The following is a 20,239-nucleotide window of genomic DNA, read 5'->3' on the forward strand; positions in this document are numbered from 1 at the left end:
CATATGAGTTGTGGCGGGGGAGCGCTGTGTGCGAACACATTGGCACGGTAAAGTCGGGTGTGTGTGCCTGTACTTGGTGGACGGGGGGAAGAGGGTTGTTTGGAACCGGAGCGAAGGGGAGCAGACTTCGAGAAAATGGGGGATATTTCTGTCGGAGGGGCTGGGGGAGGTCTGTCCAAGCCGGTTGTGCAAAAGACCGTGTGAAGGCAGGCGTGCGTTTGGCCGCCACACGCCACTGAGATGGGGGAACCGTGTCTCCGTCGGCCCTGTTGTATATGGGGCACGGGGAGGAGAGATTCGGACGGCGACACGGGGGAGGCATGAAAGCCTCGCTTCTGGGGTGGAGCGCGGTCGTGTTGGAGGTGTGCACGTGAGTCCTTCCTTGGAGGGAGGGATGGCGTTTTGGGACCCACGCGTGGAGAATCCCCCCCCATCCCGAATTGGCCCGTAAGGTGTGTGCGCTGATGTGCTTGCTCTACGTGCCGTGGAGTGGTTCCGGCTCCCACGGAAGAGTTTATGGCATAGGGGATAGGCAGGCGGGGGTTGAGTTTCTGTGGCGCTTTGGGACGGGCTCGGATCTCCCCCCCGCCCCATGCTTCCTCACCCCCCCCCCTTCCCTGTGACCTTTCTCCCTCGGTGTCTTGGGCGGTGGTTCTTTTTTGTCTTCTGGCTATGCTGTTGCAAACGAGTCTATTCTTCCCCTTCTGGACTTCGCTTCCCCCTAGAGCGCGCGGCCATGTGGCTGTCTCTCCACCCCTTAAGGACGATCGTGAAAATAGGGGAGGGGGAAGAGAGTGGCGCTTGGGCCATTGCTAAACGGTGTGCACGCTGCTGCTGCTTCTTTTGAAAAAACTCCCCCGTCCCCGCCGCTGTCAGTCTTCCTTCCGTCGCGAAGTTGGAAGGCGCAAGAAACCGGTCGCGCTGCACGTTGCAAAAAGTTCTCGTGCCGTAGGAGTGAAATGCAGATGAATCCGTGCCCTTCTCCCCCACGCTAATGAAAAGAAAGCCGCTTTTCTCTTTCTCCGCTCCTGGCATCCTCGGTGACCACTCACCGCCGCTGACTTTGTGCAGCTCCTCCCGCTTTCGCCTCCCCATTTTGGTTGGGGTTGTGACAGCCACGTGGCCGGCGAAGGCTTCCGGCAGGGGAAAGGCAGCCAAGGGGTCACCGGGGCGGCTCTGGGAGCGCGTGGCTGTGTGTAAGCAAACCAACACAAAGCTAGGAGCAAAGTGTGGGGCTCCCTCCTCCTCCTCCTCCGTGGGAGCTTAAGAAGAGGTGCCTCCCCCCTCTCTAGGCAGTCTCTGCAATATTACTTCAGTTCAGCCTCCCTCTCTCCCTTCTCCTGCTGACAAAAAAGCCCCAATGCAAACTCTTGTTTATAATACTGGATGCAAGCGCAGGCGACCCAAACTTGCACCCGTTTGTTTTGGATTGATCAAACTGGGCTAAATAATAGCAACCCCCTCCGCTTCAGTTGTGTAATTGCACAATTGGAAATACATTTTAAGATCTTGACAAACACATACACTGTTTTAAACACACTTTAAAAATTTCCACATACACACATCCATATATGCATGCACTGAGAGGTCAGAGAGAGCGGGAGAAGGATCTACTATTTCTCTTTCCTTACAGCCCTGAATCTGAATGGGGAAACCATGATTTGGGGAAATCGTGTGAAGTGTTTTCTGCAAATGTGAAAGAGCTGCATAGCTGCGTGTGGGGTGGATGCAGGTTTTCTCCTCCCTCCCACAAAGTTCTGACTTTTCTGGTGTATGTATGTGTGCTTTAACCCATCCGTGTATTATGGTAGCATTTGTTTTTAGCTGTGTTTATTAGTACTTTCTTCGTTTGACTATTGTAAGCTGCTTTGAGGATCATGCGGGTTGGAAAGGGGCCTAGACATTTAATAAATAAATGAGAGGTTGATGAACTTTGCAGGAAATTTGCAATGTTTTAGTAGGGACCTATTTAATTAACAAGAAAAAAGATGTATCTCAAGTATGTCTAGTGACATATTTTATATGTGCCACCCCCCCAAAAAAACTGAGGTAAACAATTAATTTTTTTATCCCTTACAAGTAAGATAATTTAGGCTTAGAGGGTGTGATTTCTCAAAGGCAGGAGTGGAGAACCTGTGTCCCTCCAGATGTTGCTGGACTTCAACTCCCATTTGCCCCTTCCATCATGAGACAATGGGAGTTGGAGTCCAGCAAGTTTCTTACCCCTACTCTGAGGTCATAAAATGGCCTTGGCCAAGCAAGGGTTAAACGTGGGGCTCCCAGTCCACTGCTCTGTATCAGCTAAGAAATACTGTGTAGGCAAAACATTATTGAGATTGGTTATGCTTGGGACCAGGTTATTTAAGACATGGCCTGACTCCCCACCTGCCTGTTCTGTTGCTCATCAGGAGACACCCTCCTGGTGGTGCCAAGATTTGGGGAGTCCGGTCCATGATGGCTCAAAATAGGGCCTTTAGAATCATAGGGCCCATTCTCTGGAATTCCCTAATACTACAAATGAGATAGGCACCAACACGTCTGGGTTTTCAGCGCCTACTGAAAACCTACTTTTTCCAACAAGCATTCCCAGGAAGGGAATCTTATCTTCTGTTTACATAAATAATATACAGTATTTAATTATGATCTTGTACTGTATTGTTTTGTACATCACTTAGAAATTTATATTAATGTAAGCAATACATATATATCATTAATTCAATACTCATAGTAAAAATGGAAGCTTCAAACTTTATGTGAACTTTACTGCAATAGAAGAACATCCAGTAGGTTGTTTCAGCAATAAACCAGTGTCAGCTCTTCAAATGGAACAAGTGCCAGTGTGAACGCATCTGCTCTTTGGTTCTGTTTTTCTGACCCTTCTCGCATTCACACTGGAGCTCTGGAAAGGATTCCCATGAGTAAAAAATGGTGTCTGAACAGGATGTCGGATCATCTTATAAGGACAACCTGTTTGGAATGGCTTCAGTAATCTTTATTAAGTAGAGGGTCTTTTTGTGTGTGTGGGGGGGTTAATCTCAATCAAGGTGTTAAATATACTGTAAAGGAACTAGTCCACATTAAGTGATCTCAGTGATATGGCCTTCAAGTTCTGAGGATTTCCATATTTCTTATTTAATAAGATGTAACACTCAAATGTAATTTATGTTTGGCAGGAAGCTTTTAACCTGACATCTGCAGGGCTTTCTGTCCTAAGGATTATTCTCAGGCAAAGGTACAGAACTGTATTTAATAGGCAGACTTAAAAGCTTCATTTACTTTGATTTGTGTTCCTGTTTGAAAGGGAATTGGGAAGAGATGTGAGATCAGGTGTAAACTTTCTGGAGGAGGGCTAAAACATTTGGCAGATTGCTGATAGCTTCCTGCCTAACGTATGGTTTTTAAGAAATGTCTGAGAATACATTCTGTTACTTAAGACGGCATGGTGGGAAGGTGAAACACTACATTTGTTTTATATTTGAAGCTAGAGTGAAACAGCTTTCAAATTCAGGATGGTAGTTCCTAGTTGCCAGTTCCCTTGCATGAGTCATTTGGATTTGCTTTCGGTTTCCTTTTGTGTGTGTAAAGTAAATGGCATGTTTCAGACAGGTATAAAGATAACTTCGGTTAGTGCCTTAACTGGTGTTGTACACAGAGTAGCTATTGCCAACCTTGCACCCTCCAGATGTGTCGGACTGCAACACCCATCAGTCCCAGCCAGTAACCCCTTTGCCCTGGTGGCTGGGGATTGTAGTAGTTTTAGTCCAACACATTTGGGGGGCACCAGGGTGGGGCAACCGGTATTGAAGGTTGGATTTGTATTGGGTAGATCTGGGATGAAATCTCCCCTCTGTTGTGAAGCTCACTGGGTGACTTTGGACCAGTCACTATTTCTTAGTTTACCCTACCTCACAGGGTTGCTGTGAGAACTTAATGGCAAAGGGCATGCACTGCGTATGCCTAGCTGGGGAATGCTGGGAGTTGTATGACCTTTTTCTGTCTAAACATGCATAGGATTGCACCCTAAATTAATCTCCTTCCGTTCCCATTGATTTTAGTTTGTTGTCGTTCAGTCGTGTCCGACTCTTCGTGACCCCATGGATCATAGCACGCCAGGCCTTCCTGTCCTGCGCTCTCTCCCGGAGTGTGCTCAAGTTCATATTCATTGCATCGGTGATGCTATCTAGCCATCTCATCCTCTGCCGTCCCCTTCTCCTTTTGCCTTCAGTCTTTCCCAGCAGAGAGTTTTCTCTTCGCATTAGGTGGCCAAAATATTTCAGCTTCACCTTCAGTGTTTGTCCTTCCAATGAGCACTCAGGGTTGATTTCCTTTAGTATGGACTGATTTGACCTCCTTGCAGTCCAGGGGACTCGTAAGAGTCTTCTCCAGCACCACAGTTCGAAAGCATAAATTCTTTGGCGCTCAGCCTTCCTTATAGTCCAGCTCTCACAGCCATACATTACTACTGGGAAAACCATAGCTTTGATTAGACGGACCTTTGTCAGCAAGGTGATGTCTCTGCTTCTTACTATGCTGTCTAGGTTGGCCATAGCTTTCCTCCCAAGGAGCAAGCGTCTTTTAATTTCATGGCTACAGTCACCGTCTGCGGTGATCTTGGAGCCCAAGAAAGTAAAATCTGTCACTGATTCCATTTCTTCTCTTTCTATATGCCAGGAAGTGATGGGGCCAGATGCCATGATCTTAGTTTTTTTAATGTTGAGTTTCAAACCAGCTTTTGCACTCTCCACTTTCACCCTCAACAAGAGGCTCTTGAGATCCTCTTCGCTTTCTGCACTCAACTGTCCCGTTGAAAGCAATGGGACACAGTGGTGTTCACCCATTTTTTGTTGTTGATGGCAGCTTAAACGTCTAATCCGGTTGTAGTGGGGAACTGGGGGGGAAATTAAGATGACATCTCTCCCCAAACACCCAGTGTTGAAACCCGTCTTTGTGAGAGTTTAAAGAGAACTTATTAAGCTTCTGACACCTTCTCGACTTCCAGTCCTGCCCACCACAAGCAAAGAAATGTGCTTTTAATAAGCTCTTGCTTTCACTACTGCCCACAGATAGAAGACAATGTCCCCACCAGCTGGTTTGCATTATCTGTTCACAAGTGAGGTTTCTCCCCCCACCCTGCCTGCCCGGTCAAGGTTGCCAGCAAGTACAAGAGCGGTTGTTTCCCTCCTGTTGCTTAGTCGGGAAAGTGTCTAGTGTCATGGTTGTAATCATGATGGATGGGGACCGATAGTTTGCTTTAAGTAAAGGACATGTGGTTGCAGCAGGTGATACAGGAAGTGCATGCAGCGAGAAATACCAATGCAAACTTACCTTTTCCATCATAGCCTCAGTTGATTTAAAGGAGGGGCAGGACACCTTTTTTCCTGTCAAGGGTATACTGCATTCCCTTGGGGGGAATCTGTTGGGATGTGGGCGGGGCCAGAGCCGAGGATGGGCAGAGCCACCCCCTTCTCACTCTCTCTCTTTTTATGCCAGGGGTGCAGGACCTCTATCAGCCCCAGGGCCGAATTGCATTTTGGAGCAGCTCTTGGGGGAGGGGGTGCATTCCTGTAGTTGGTGGGGCGGAAGGCAAAAGGGTGGGGCCAAAACCCCCAAAATACCTGCATAGTGTAGTTTAAAGTTCTTACTGCCAGTAACTTAAGCCTCTGGAGAGACATTTCAACCTTTTAGCATGGGGGAAAAAACTGCAGAAAACCAAAGCCCCGTGATTGGGGGAAAGAGGTTGGGGCCAGGGGAACCCCAGCTGGGCTGGATTTGGCCCCTGGGTTCTGCAGCTTGAGGTTCTGAGGCCCTCCTTTATGCTACCCCCTCTGCCTCCACACTCAGCTGGCTGCCAGGAGACGGACCGATTGCTTTTGCTAGAGGTCTGACCTAATTGCTTGCAGAGGGCTTTTGAAATTAGGCCGAGGGCCTCATGTAGCCCTAGCGCGCAGACTGCCAACCCTCCAAAGCCCCTCCGTGTCCAAAGCTGCGCCACAATTCAGATGTGCACAAATGGCGCATGAGAGGCTGAAATGTGATCTTAGTGGTACTGCCTTCCAAGTATGGCAGGGGTGGGCAACCTTTTCTTTGTTGAGGGCCACATTCCCTCTTCTTTCCCACCCAGTGGGCTTCCCCGGGGAAGAATAGGTTGCTCTTGATAGAAAGGGGTCTGAAGTGATGGCATGCAGAGAGGGCTTTTGAAATTAGGCTGAGGCCTGCATGAAGTTGGGCCAAGGCTTTCCGTGTGGGGGCCTAGGGCCTCTGGTTGCCGACCCGTGAAGCATGGGGTGCTAGAAAGCCAGTTCCACACTGGGTGGGTCAGACAACATGCACAGCTATGGCCATAGCGAGCTTTGTGTGCGTGGACCAGTGGAGGCTGGTGGCTTCGATGTCAGTGGCGCAATGAATCTGCTCCAGGTTTTACTCAGAACTCTAAAGGAGCTCTCCATGGTGCCTCCTCTGGTGTGGACCCTGCTTCCTATCCAATTTCCCTACTTCTTTCTAGGGCAGTGGTTTTCAAATTGTATTCTAGGGAGCCTGGGGTTCCTCAAGAGCTTACGGTGGGTTCTTCAAATGGCAAGACTGGTAATGCAGGACAAACTTCCCAGAAAGACAGCTTGCCTACAGCTGTCAATCTTCTCTTGCGGCACACAAGCATGGAGAGGGAGCATTGGGTGTTAAGCCTCAATCTCAGTTCTGGGGGTTGGGGGTGGGGCAACAGAGAGGTCCAACTGGGTTAGCCAGTGTCACTATTTTGCAATGCAGTCTTACACATGTCTACTGAGAGGTCGGCTCCATTGAGATCAATGAGACTTATTCCCAGGTGAGCGTGCCCAGGATCACAGGCTAAACCTCCCTTACTCTGTCATTTCCCTCTTCCTAAAGGTAAATGGATCCCGTTTAATATTTGGGCTTCAGGAAACATGGATTGGAAGTAGTGATTGATTAATAAATTGCTTTGTCCACACAAATTCTGGTGCCTAGCAAACGCCTTTATGACTTTGGGCATCTCTTTCCTTTGCTCCATAACAATACACACGCTCACACACACTTTTTTTAATCTTAAAAGTCTATAAACGAGGGGAAAAAATAGCTGTGTCACCACTGTGGAAGAGCAGCAGTATATCTTATGGCAAAAATGGCTTTTGTGCAGTATAGGAGATGCATTTCTTAAAGCAACTAGAATTTGGAGCGTGAGAAGTGGTATACCAGAAATCTTATCACATGGCCTTGCAATAGAGGTCCTTCTCTCTCTCTTTCTGTGTGATGTTGTCTGATCTTTCAGCTCAGTCTAGACACAAAAGGTAAGCTAACAGGTTTTCCTTCCTCATGTTTCCTTGGTGTATTTGATATATATATGAATTATGTTATTCTGGTCTACTTATATTATCGCTTTGAGTACCGTGATAGAATCTTTTCCGTTTTTGCAGCCAACTTGATCTTTTCCTGCAGGGGGAATAGTATTTTACTAGGCAAAATGGTGGCATTTTCATTCTAAGCCACAGGCAGAAATACTGAGCAGAGCTATAAAGTGTCAGAACTATATATAGGTAGGGCTGGAAAAAGGACTCTAAGCTTCTCGGTGCAAGCATCACCTTTTTAGTAGTAGGGGCCGGCTGGACTTTCCCATTTGAGCATCTATATCACTGGGGTTTGTATAAAACAGCTGTCCCCAACCTGGTACCCTCCATATATTTTGGACTTCAACTCCCATCAGCCCCAGCCAGCGTGGCCACTGGTCAGGAATGCTGGGAGTTGTAATCCAAAACATCTGGAGGGCACCAGTTTGGGGAAGATTGGTGTAAATATACCTCTTTCTTTCATCAAGAGGTTGTGAATGTTTCACTTTTGTACCCTTCATATGCACAGGAATATACTTGTCACATAAAAATAAAAAGTAGGTGGAACTAGAAAGACCCCATGATCTTGAAATCTCTCCCTGCTCTCCAAATACCTCCACAATGCACATACTGGCTACTTTGCTTTTTTTTTAAGCCGTTGGTTGTTAGATATCTCAAATGTGTTTCCTAGCTCTGGAAGCACATCTGCACGTGGAGATGAGAGTAAATTTTTAGACACGTTGTGAGTGTGAGAGACAGGGCCGATCCAAGACATTTTGCTGCCTGAGGCAAAACAGCAATTTCATGCTCCCCTCCCGCCCCCGCCACAAGTCAAGGTGCATAGTACCCAAGGCCAGCCAAGTTATTTTGGCGCCTGAGACAAATTAATCACTAACAATTTTGCTGACTCTTCATGACACCAGAATCCTAATGCTAATTCCGTTCCCCCCATTCACATACAACTAAAGATACACGCTTTCAGAAAATCTTACATGCCATGGAGGTAAAAATCTATTGGGGCTTTTTGGGTGGGAGAGACATTTTGGGGAAATGAAAACAAATGCATCTGAGTTTTGCCATGGGTACTTATTTCTCACTTTGCTCCCCTCCACTACTGCATAAATGAAAGCAGAGCAAGAGTGAGTTGAGGCTTTAATCTCGCACCTCTCAGCCAGAGCATGGTGGGAATCTCAGTTTGTCATCATTGGTCCCTTCTCTAGGGACCATGGTGGACCAGAGAGCCCCTGGTCAGGCCTGCCTACAAGCCAAACACAAGTCACCAGCTATCCATGGCTCCCTCTAGGTGCTCAATACCCCCCCCCCCTCTGCCAGGGACTGCAAAATCAGAGGGTTTGTCTGGGAGGCTGTGCTCATCTTAGTGGGTCATAGGTTGTTCATATTCCTTGAGGTCATGAATCACAGGTACATGGACACAAAGAAATAAATCTCTTTTCATTGCACACGTCCGGTGCGCTCTTAGCATATTAAGAGGAATTTTATTTATTTAACATTTCTATATCTCCCAATAGCCGAAGCTTTCCAGCTGGTTTACAACAATTAAAACCATAAAATACAACAGGATAAGATACAATATAAAATTCTATAAGTTTAAAACTACAGTATAAAATAGAAGTAAAAACCAAAATAAAACCTAGCAGGAATGCAAAGATTTAAAATACAGTAATAGATTTAAAACAGAAACTGAAATACTCTTAGAATCACTGGGATTAAGTTCTCTAGCCTGTGGAATAGTACCTTTCTTTCTTTCTTTCTTTCTTTCTTTCTCCTTTTGTAGGATGAAATATGGTATAGTCCTTTCTTCAGTATTTGCTTTATTATTTACTGCCTTTCCTCCAAGGAGCTCAAGCTCTCTCCTCTTGATCCTCCTCCTGGGAGGTAGATTAGACTGAAACCCAAAACACATGTTACTTTAAAAACATATGTAGCAGGTATGCCTTTTTCATTTCCAGATTGGGACCCTAGTGTGTGAGTGGGGTTTAACCCTTTTACTCCCTCAATCTGGATCAGAGACCCTGTACCTGCACTATATACAGCTAAGTAGTGACTGTTTTGCTGTAATGGTCTTTATTTGGCAGTCTAAATTTCTGGTGCAGTGGCCCTGATCCGGATCTGATCCACAGCAGGGGGAAGGGCTAAAGCCCCCCTACCCTCTACACCAGGGTCCTGATCTAGATTAGGGGCCCTGTGCTTTCTTTAGAGCAAAAAAAGGAGAAAATATGTGCTTTGATCCTGGGTGATAAGCCCTGTGCCCGTGTTCTTATCTGTGTAGTCTGTACATGCAAGCAGGGAGAGTGAGGTTAGGCACACTAGCTCCACCACCACCTCTGTGTCACCTGCCTTGTGTTCAGGGCGAATGTCTATAGTGCAGAGTCTCACGTATCTGTGGATGGGACCCCATGCAATGTAGAACCCCGATTGAACCTGGAGAGAGAGAAGCTGCCTTCTCCACTGCTGAAGATGTGTGTGCGGTCGTTTCTATTCTTCTTCAAGGCTTGCTCTTTTTGGCTGCCGTGGATTCTGGTGTAAAAGATTTGGCATGCAGAATGCCTTACGTTTCAGTCTTGAAGTAGGTCATCATATTTCCCACTTAGTGATACCGAAATGAAACTGTGAGGCCAGACTGTGAGTCACGGCTTAACTAATATTTTGATCATATTTCTGGGACGGAAGTTTATGTTGAAATCGGGAACTCGTGATCGCTTTATTGTGGATTTCCATGTAGGAAATAATAGGGGGAAACGAGCATGGATCTTTTGCCAGCTTAACCCTTCCCATACAGAAAAGCCTTTCATTTTCCCAAAAGATATATGTGCTTTGAAAATTCCTGTGTGGGGCACTGGATACATGTGGGAAAATCACATCTTTTGAGAGTTCCTGGACTGTAATATTTCTAGCGATAGGTGGAAGATGCTTTGCTCCCCGATGTCAAAATTTCTCTGTTCTTTAGAGAAATTGCATATCAGAGAGGGCCTTGTTCCTATGTGCTTCTTTATGCCAAGGGTTTTTTTTTTTTTTTACACAAGGAGGCACTGAAATTCTCCCAGGATCGCTGTACCGCGTGACTTATCTCCATGGATAGACCAGCTCTTAAGGGGGAAGTATGTTCTATAGTACCTAGGAAGGGACTAGTGCAGCCTTTCTCCAAACTAGCGCCCTCTAGCTGTTTTGGACTACATGTTCCATCATCCACAACCAGTGTGATCATTGGGGGATGGGATCTCCAATCCAGCATATCTGGAGGATACAGTTTTGCAGGAAAGCTGCACGAGTCGTACCAGAGTGCCTGTCTACACACACCCTTGCGGTTTGAATGTAGAATATGGTTGGTAATAGAAATGTTGATAAGATACAAGCACAGAAATAATATCTTCAGGTAGGGCTAAGCTTGAAGCATGCAGAGATGGTCAACAGCCCACCTGGCTCCATTTGGACACCTGGCAGCTTGTCCAGGTGGCTGGTTTAAGGCTTGATCTGCACGGCTGGCATTGCCAATGTTTTATTCTCTGCAACTGGTAGACAGTTTTGCGGATGTATTGATACGCTCAGATGTATCGAAGACTTTCCATAAGGAGGTGAGCTATGTTCACAAGATTAGTAAACGCAGCCAAATAAACCAATCTGAAAACCATGGCAACCCATGCTGGTTTCACCGCCTCAACTACCATGCCAGAGGTTGTAACAGGCAGATGGCTCTCAACAATGGCAAAATCCAGTTAGTTTCCCTTAGGAAAATACTCTGGAACAATAATGCTTATGGGGATAAAGGCAGATTAATTAATAGAGGCGTTGTCGGTGCTTGTATTCGGTTGCTCCTATTTGCGCTCTAATTATGTGATGTGCTCTTTTATGGAGAGGTCACACACAGCATATATAAAGTCCTCCCCATTTGCACCAGGAAAAAAGAAAAATTGGACTTGAGCCTTGCTTTAGTTTACACACGTATTTTAAGTGGACTTTAGTAAACAGAATGCAAGATTAACTGTGCAGTCCCATGCATATCTATTCAGGAGTGATCCCCATTGAATTCAATTGGACTTACTCCCAGATAAGTGTATAGGGTTGCAGTGTAAGAGTATCTGTTTTACTTTGGCATAATCTACCATTTGACTTGCTGCAAGTAATCAATTTCCGCTCAAAGTGAGGATGGATATTAGATTTTTAGACTAGTGAGGGCAGTTTGAAAGCAACCACACTACATTCAGTACAAATGTATCTTTTCCCCCCTTCTTCCTGGGTTGAACTCTGAAAAACCAGTTTTGCACATATCTGGTCGGTTTGAACAAGGGAAAAGCCAGCTACAGAAAGGGTATATTGGCTAGTACCCATAACAGTGCCATCACACCTCCGCCCTCCACCCCCTAGAACAGTTCTTACAATTGTGTTTTTTAAATACTGGCAGCGGGGCAGATGGGTGTACAACGAAAGATGAGCATAGCTAAACATACATGTGCGACCTAATGCATATGGGAAAAGCGCAAAGCTGACAGTGGATGGTCCAGTGCTTGACTTGCTGAAATGTCTGTCTCTAATGTATGTTGCAGAGCCCAGTGTACACCATTGGTGAAGAACTGATTGGGATCATTCTTAAAATCTTACCTCTGTCTTTACCCTGGCTGCAATTCCTTGGCCCCTTTTTGTAGTTCTGTCGTATGAGCAGTACAGCTGTATGCGCCTTTTTCATGTAGCAGAAATGAGACTGCTGAGCGATGTGCCAGCCTGCCTAAAACTATGACCAAGAGGCAGGTTTTTGTCCCCGAGGAGGACATAATGTTTCAGTTGTCTTGGATACACGGCAATGTATGTAGCATTGTAATCAAATATAGGCCGTCTGCAGTTGCATTTTGGGATTTAAATCTGACCTCTGATCTCAGCAGCAGCTCTAGTGGTGTGGACAGTGTATCCTAGCGCATATGGAGATGTTTCAGAGAACAAAGGGGAAGAGAGAGAAGAAATCAAGATAACTCTTTGCTCCTCACCTCTTGCATTTTTCTTGGAACATACTCTTCTTCATATGGGTGAGTGTTCCTAGCGCTTGATGGCTGAGCAAAACAATGCGTTCAGTTTAATTTGCTTATTTAGCATTCTTGTGATGCAATCTATCCAGTGGAACGTTTATATATCAGAATGAAAGTCTGTGCACTGAGTTCAGGAGACACTTCTGCATTTTAAGTTCAAACACTAGCATGATTGCCTGCACCCATTTTCAAAGAGGTGGGGAAGGAAAACACGCTGGGGACGGGGGGAGAATTGTAGTGAGATCTCTGAATGCTGAAATGTGAGAATGAAATTCGGTATTCATGTTCAAGCCGCCATTCTGTGTTTCAGGTTCAAACACTAGTGGAATCACACCTGGTTTAGAGGTTGTGAGGATCGCGGTGGGAGGGGGATGGAGATCTTGAATCCTTTGTTACGAGATCTCAGAAGCAAGGCCCCTGGAACATCATGATTTCCTAGTGTAAGAATCTCTGCATAGTTCTAGATATATATTTTTGTTTGTTACTGTGATCCTTGTTTGCACTCAAGGTTGGCTGATGGCTTTAAAAGGAGGTTATACAAATTCATGGAAGGAAAGTCTTATTGATGGTGTCACTGATGGTTATATGCAGTGGTGGCTCCAGTGTCAGTGGGGCGATGAATCTGCTCCAGGTCTCAGTCAGAACCAGCCAGATTTATTTAAAATATTTCATGGCCACCTTTCAGGGCAGAAGCGGAAGCACTTGGATAGCTCCTTTAGAGTTTTGACTGAAAACTGGAGCGGAGGCATTGCCCCACTGACATCGGAGCCACCAGCCTCCACTGGTTATATGCATTCTCCTGGTTTTCAGAACCAGTGTGCCCCTGAGTACCTGTTGCTAGGGAGCAACGATGGGAAAAGAGTTATTGCCCTCATGCCCTGCTTGTGGTCAGCCCAGAGGCATCTTGATGGTCCCTTTGGGGAAACAGGATGTTGGGCTAGATAGGCTTCTATATTCTGATCCAGCAGGGTTCTTAGGATGGGGAGGGGCCATAGCTCAGTGGTAGAGCATCTGCTTTGCATGCCGAAGGTCCCAGGTTCGATCCCCGGCATCTCCAGGTAGGGCTAGGAAGAACCTGGATTGCTGCTAGATGGACCAAGGGTCTGACCCGGTGTAAGGCAGCTTCCTATGTTCCGAGTATGGTGGGTGTCACCTTAGCCCTGTGCACTTCTTTCCTGATATTATCTTGTGTCTTGAGAGCATGGAGGATACTGGATATGGAGAGGATTTTCTTTGGTTGCAGAGAAATGGCATCTTCACACCAATATGTGTCTCCAGTCTTGAGAGGGGCTGTAGCTCAGTGGCAGAGCACCTACTTTGCATGCAGAAGGTGGCCAGTTCAATCCCGGGCATCTCCAGGTAGGGCTAGGAAAGAGTCCTGCCTGAAACCCCAGAGAGCTGCTGCTTCCAGTCAGTGTTGACAATACTGGGCTAGATGGATCAATTGTCTTGACTCAGTTTAAGGCAGCTCTCTATAATCTTACGATGCACACATGCATGTAGACGGTGACACATCATTTCATGGCTTGCCCCCAAGCTGTATTGAAGGGCATGCCAGGTAATGGCAAAGATCTGTCAGGGGTTTTTGATCACTGGTTACACAGCACATAGAAGTCCTCACTGTCAGTGGGGTGTGGACATGCCCAGTTGTGGGGCTGTTGCAGTTTGGCAGGGTGAGTGTAATGCAGTTGTGTCTGTTTCTATGTAGACTTCCTGTCTTATTCTGTTAAACCAGTTCAGCCAGGAGGAGGCAAAAGCAGGTTTTATCTGATGTCATTCAGTAATTACAGGTCTTGCAACAACCGGCCTCCTCCTCCCCTGCCCCCACTTACACTCTGGTGTGTGCACACACCCTAGAAGCATTGCAACATAATGCACTATAGTATTACATGCCGGAGTTTTAAGTGCTGGTAATGAGGGCACAGTCCAGTTGTTCAGAGGCTGATTGGAACGTGCAGTGCTGAGCAAGCAAGAAGTCATGGAAGCCTGAAAACAACACTGTTTAGGAATGCAGCAAGTTCTCTGCCTTCAGTTATCCGACACCCTTGCTGGCTAATTTGCCTCTGACAGACAAGGATGTGGGAGGGTTCCTAGGCTTAAAGTGCAGGGATTTTCTGGGGATTCCAGCTAAGCCACAATATTGAGACAGATTTTTTTTTCCATGGGAATTTTTCCCCGCATTGAAAAATTTTTACCTCTAAAAATGCATTGTTTCGTGAAACGAATTTAGTAACATTATAAATGGATACAATTCTAGCCACACTGGGCAGTTGTAATTGACTTCTCCCCCATCCCACCCCCTCCCCAGTGACTGTGCTCTAGGAAGCATGTAAGAGTGTACAATAAATATAAATGCTTTTGGGTGTGCCAAAAATTAGTATGGTAACTTTTAAGTGCCTTTAAGTGCTTTAGTCTTGCCCATTGTAAGGTGGCTTTATATGATCCTCTAAACCATGGCTTACAATGAGGAAGATATCACAGGGTTACGTAAGAACATAAGAAGAGCCCTGCTGGATCAGACCAAGGGTCCATCTGGTCCAGCATTCTGTTCACACAGTGGTCAGCCAGCTGCCCATGGGAAACCCATAGGACATGAGTGCAACAGCACCCTCCCACCCATGTTCCCCAGCAACTGGTGTACATAGGTATACTGCCTCTGACACTGGAGGTAGCATATAGCCATCAGAACTAGTAGCCACTGATTGCCTTCTCCTCCATGAATTTATCTAACCCCCTTTTAAAGCCATCCAAGTTGGTGACCATCATTACATCTCATGGTAGCGAGTTCCATAGTTTAGCTATGCACTGTGTGAAGAAGTAGTTCCTTTGATCTGCCCTGGATCTCCCACCGTTCAGCATCATGATTGTGGCTTGCCAGCCTCCATACTAGGGTTTGCAAACCCACTTCAAACCATGGTCTGGTGGTTAGTTGCATGATGACATCATGACAAATTGGAAATGGAGGAGAGAACCCACCTCTGGGGCTACAAGAGAGCACAATGGCTGTTGGGAGAAGTGGAAAGAGATTTCTGGCCTGGGTCACCATGTCTTAGTTTTGGTGTACCAGTCCCCACACACCCCATCCTACATCTGTAGTATGGGTATAAAGGTTACTAAAATGCCTGTGATGTGCTTTGAATACTTCAAAAAGGTCTGCGTAAGTGCTTAATAATAATAACATTAGGCTTACGTTTCATCAGCTATTTTTAGACATTTGGAACAATAATTAGAAGTAAACATGAGTTATGAGGGGGAACAAACTTCTGCTGAGATTATTCCTTGCAAACTGTTGTAAGTTGCATGGTGTCACCAATTTCATATGGCAAAGAGAAGAACTTTGGGTGGAAGACGCATAAGCCAGAAGCCTGGGGTAATATCAGGCCTGTAGCCAGCCTAAGGGGGGCAGGGGGGCATTTATCTGGTTTGCAGGCCTTTTAAAGACAAAACTGTAAATGTTTTTTTTTTATTTGTTTGTAAAAAGGTTTAGGGGGGCAGAGAAAATGGGGGGGCAGGCTCCCCATAACCCGCCCCTAGCTATGGGCCTGGTTAAAATCCTAGCTTCTATGGATTATGGATGACTTTCAAAAGTTGCCCAACCATCAGCTGAAGTCCCTACCATTTTTTTTTTTAAGGAAACTAATCTACCTCACAGGCAGATTTTTGTTTTGTAGATGCCCAAGATATAGGGCCTGTAAAGCTCTATGCACTTTGCTGTGTATCAGCTGTCAGCCGGGTTGGAAGAAATCATGATGCCATTGCTATAGAAACCTTTACCTGATAAGATGTCATAACTCTGTTTGATTCGTACTGATATGCTGTGGGTCCCCACTGTGAAACGAAGATGTCTTTTTTATATATATATACATAGAGAATATAAATTCTGCCTCTTTATAGCTTACCAAATGTCTTTGATGTAGAATTTAATTAAAGCAGTTGCAGGAAACAACAAACTGGAGTCTGTGTTTTCCGTTGTGGGGCCATCATCTGCAGGTTTAACACTTTTGTGGTAAAGCTTTATGGTGTGTTTTAATTTAGAGAAACCTTGTCTATCCTTGTGTTGATCTCCCTTTAGGGAAAAGGGGATAGTCCTAGAGTACATGGAATAATTTGGTATAGGCAAGTGAAGTTATGCTTGGTTGGATCTGAACAATATTGAGCTTGACTAGCATACTGCTCAGTTTTATTAGGGCTTTTCCATTTAGCTGTTTTAATGCAATAATTGCATGGTGGTTGCTTCTTGTGCTCCGGCTGTCTTTCCTAAAATTATCTTATGTCTTGAGAGCATGGAGAATACCGGGTATGGAGAGGATTTTCTTTGGTTGTGGAGAAATGGCAACATCACAGCAATATGGGTCTGCAGCCTTGAGAGCAGCCATAACTCAGAGGTAGAGCACATGCTTTGCATGCAGAAGGTCCCACACTGAATCTCCAGCATCTCCAGGTAGGGCTAGGAAAGAATCCTGCCTGAAACCTTGGAGATCTGCTGCCAGTCAGTGTTGACAAAACTGGGCTAGATAGACCAATTGCCTGGCTCGGTATAAGGCAGCTTCCTATGTCCGTCTGCCCATTCCATCCCACCCCGGCCTCCAACCCCAATCCTCAGTTTGTTACAGTGGTGGTTGCACAATGTGGTTGCACAAACGTTGCAGGCACCTGGTGACTAGTGACCTTCTCAATTATGTTGCTTTTTGGCCCTCCTGCCTCTTATTGTGTTTGTTTGTTTTGATGGTGTTTTTAAATGATCCGTCTTATTTGTTTTAATCCTTGAGCACGCTGTTTGAAGTGGCAGCAGTCATAGTGGGTTATTCACTTGTGGTGCAAAACTGCTCTGGGGATTGGTAGGTGTGGGTGACATCACAGGTGTTAGCCAGTCAGCACCTGCCACAGCCAGGTTTTCCCCAGTACATATCCAACAATACTGCAGATTTGCAGGACTGTTTTTTTCCTTCTCTGAGTTTATCATGGTAGGGAGACAGGTATCTTTGTAGCAAGCCAGGCTCTTTACACCCGGCTTCATTGTTCTAAAGACGTTATGTCCACCTTCACCCTTAAACGCCCCAAATGGGAGCATGTTGCCAGCAAATACTGAAAAATGCCAGGCCAGCTAATCTTACCCTTCCTATATTTCTGCTTTCCAACAAGATCAAAAGAGTTCACAATGAGCTTTAGCCATGAAAGCCTTGGGTGGGAAATTGCAATCTCTCGATTCAGCCACCTCCAAAGGGGATAGTTAAGAGCAACCTATGGCTCTAGTATTCTTTATGAGAGCAACAGTTTACAACTTTATCATATAAATTATTAATACAAAGAATAACAGAAAAGACCGCAAAGGATGGTTTCTGTTCTCCTGCAGACTGCTAACTACACTGTTGTCACAGATAAGCAAGTGCAGGTATGGATGGGAGGGAATTGAGTAAAGAAGGTACAAGCAGTGCAACATAGCCCAATAAGAGAAAATATTAAACTTAAGTGTGGTGATTTATTGTGATGTTAATTTTCTGAAAATACTCAGTTTCCCTTTCAGGAAAGTGCCATAGCCTAGTGGTAGAGCAACTGAAGGGAGGACTGAGGGGAGATAAGTACTTGAAAGTTCGTCACAGAGAGGAAGGCCAGGATCTCTTATCCATCATCCCAGAGTGCAGGACATGGAATAATGGGCTCAAGTTACAGGAAGCCAGATTCTGGCTGAACATCAGGAAAAACTTCCTGACTGTTAGAGCAATACGACAATGGAACCAATTACCTAGGGAGGTGGTGGGCTCTCCCACACTGGAGGCATTCAAGACGAGGCTGGACAGCCATCTGTCAGGGATGCTTTGACTTGGATTCCTGCACTGAGCAGGTGGTTACTCGATGGTCTTACAAGCCCCTTCCGGTCCTACTATTCTATGATTCTACCCAAGTTCAACCTCTGGCATTTGCTGGAAGGCTGGGGAAAGACTCCGGCTGTACTGAAAGCTCTCCTCCCGGAATTGAGTTGTTTGGGCCACCAGTTGCTGGTCCCTTCTATATGGGCCAAATAAAAGAGGCATGCCCCAAAGTAACATTTGAAGTAGCTTCTAATGAACGTATGCACTCTCGGTGATCTCTGTGGGGGTTAAAACTGTCCCTCCAGCTTTTAAGGAAGTTGGCACTAAAGCCAACGCTGAAGATACTAATTGGCATTGTGGCCAAGTGAAAGGTTTTCTAGCAGGATATTTAATTGAGCCAACACCGCAGACTATAGACAGTCATTACAAAAAAGTTTAGAGTTCATTCTCCTATGTAAACAACATGATCTGTGCATGGGGAGGTGGAGGAGTTTAATAATCGATACAGTATGGGTGAGTGTAATAAAACCTGGTAATACTGATCTGCCGTACAAGGTTGCATGTATTACTGTGACAATGTGGCTGAAATGCTTTGAACACTCAAAGTGCTCTAATGCTAAATGTTGTCATTATAGTAATTATAAATACCCCGTTAAGCACATTTCAGAATTTGGAGCTCTTCTAACGTTGAGGATTTGAATTCTGCTCATGCTTCCTAATGAAATTGTCCCAGAATTTCAAGGCTTCTGGGAAAGGGGCCGTAGCTCGGTGAGAGAAAACATGTTTGGTGTGCCAAAGATCCAGTCCCCAGCATCTCCAAGTAGGGTTAGTTTGAGACTCTGGGAAGCTGCTGCCAGTAGACCAGCACTGGGCAACTTGTGGCTCTCCAGGTGTTTTGGCCTACCGCTTCCATCATCCCTCACCATTAGCTATACTGGCTGGAGCTGATGGGAGTTGTAAGTTAGAACATCCAGAGGGCCACAAGTTGCCCACCCCTGGAGGGACCAAAGGTGAGACTCGATATAGGGCAGCTTCCTGTGTACCCTGTTGTTGTTGTTTTTTAAGTTTTTCTTTTGCTTTTAGGCCAACAAGATTAAATGGGTCCAGTAACTGGAATGACTCCAGATAAGAAAGCTGAAACGCCGGGAGCAGAGAAAGCCGCAGGGCTAAGGCATGTCCAAAGAATGGGGAGCTTGCCCGAGGCTGTGGATGCTGCTCGGCCGAAGGCCACGGCGGTGGACAGCGAACTGGCCGACGACGAGCTCACAAACTTGAACTGGCTGCACGAAAGTACTAACCTCCTAACAAACTTCAGCCTCGGAAGTGAGGGTCTTCCAGTGGTTAGTCCTCTGTATGACATTGAGGGCGATAATGGGCCATCCTATCCTTCCTCCTGCTACTCCAACCCTGAGAAGAAATCAGCCACTTCTAAGCCTCCCTATTCTTTCAGCCTCCTTATATATATGGCGATCGAACATTCTCCTAATAAAAGCTTGCCAGTGAAAGAAATTTACAGCTGGATCCTGGAACGCTTCCCATACTTTGCCACAGCACCCACTGGCTGGAAGAACTCTGTCCGGCATAATCTTTCCCTCAACAAATGTTTCCGAAAGGTGGAGAGAAGCCATGGCAAGGTGAAAATGCGGTGGGATTTTTGGGGTGGTGCTGGAGATGGTAGGGGGATTGTTGTTGAACTTGTTACAACTTTGCTTTCCTTGTTGCTTTAAGGAAACAAAAGGCATGGAACTTCCCTTGGTTCGAGTGTTTAGTTGAGGGGAAGGCAACCTGGTGCCCACCAAATGGTTTTGACTACAACGCTCATCAGCCATGGCCAGCATGGCCAAAGGTCAAAATTTTTTGGGAGCTGTAGTCTAAGACATCCGGAGTGCACAAAGCTGCCTATCCCTGCTTTAGCTGAATTGAGTGTGTACGCGCACGCACACACACACACACACACACACACATGTTATTCAATGTCTATGTTACCCTATATCAGCCTTCTCCAACTTGGTGCCCTGCAGATGTTTTGCACTTCAACTCCCATCAGCCCCAGCCA

General features: G+C 45.9%; 1 protein-coding gene across 6 annotated transcripts in view; it reads left to right on the forward strand.

Moving 5' to 3' along the window:
- The window catches only part of FOXN2 (forkhead box N2), a 59,913-nt gene that overhangs the window by 757 nt on the left and 38,917 nt on the right, over window positions 1–20,239 (forward strand). For 2 of the 6 annotated variants that reach the window (XM_084829202.1, XM_084829201.1), the window contains exon 2: window positions 19,267–19,817. In XM_084829202.1, coding sequence (XP_084685328.1) covers window positions 19,281–19,817 — 537 coding nt within the window. In that variant the 5' untranslated portion in view covers window positions 19,267–19,280. Of the gene's footprint in view, window positions 1–155; window positions 19,818–20,239 lie in introns of those variants that run through there. The other 4 variants (XM_084829200.1, XM_084829199.1, XM_084829204.1 and 1 more) reach the window with 4 other exon arrangements.

The sequence above is a fragment of the Heloderma suspectum genome, chromosome 1, assembly GCF_057233095.1.
Source record: "Heloderma suspectum isolate Gila_16-S chromosome 1, 16-S_ref, whole genome shotgun sequence".
Lineage (NCBI taxonomy): Eukaryota > Metazoa > Chordata > Lepidosauria > Squamata > Helodermatidae > Heloderma > Heloderma suspectum.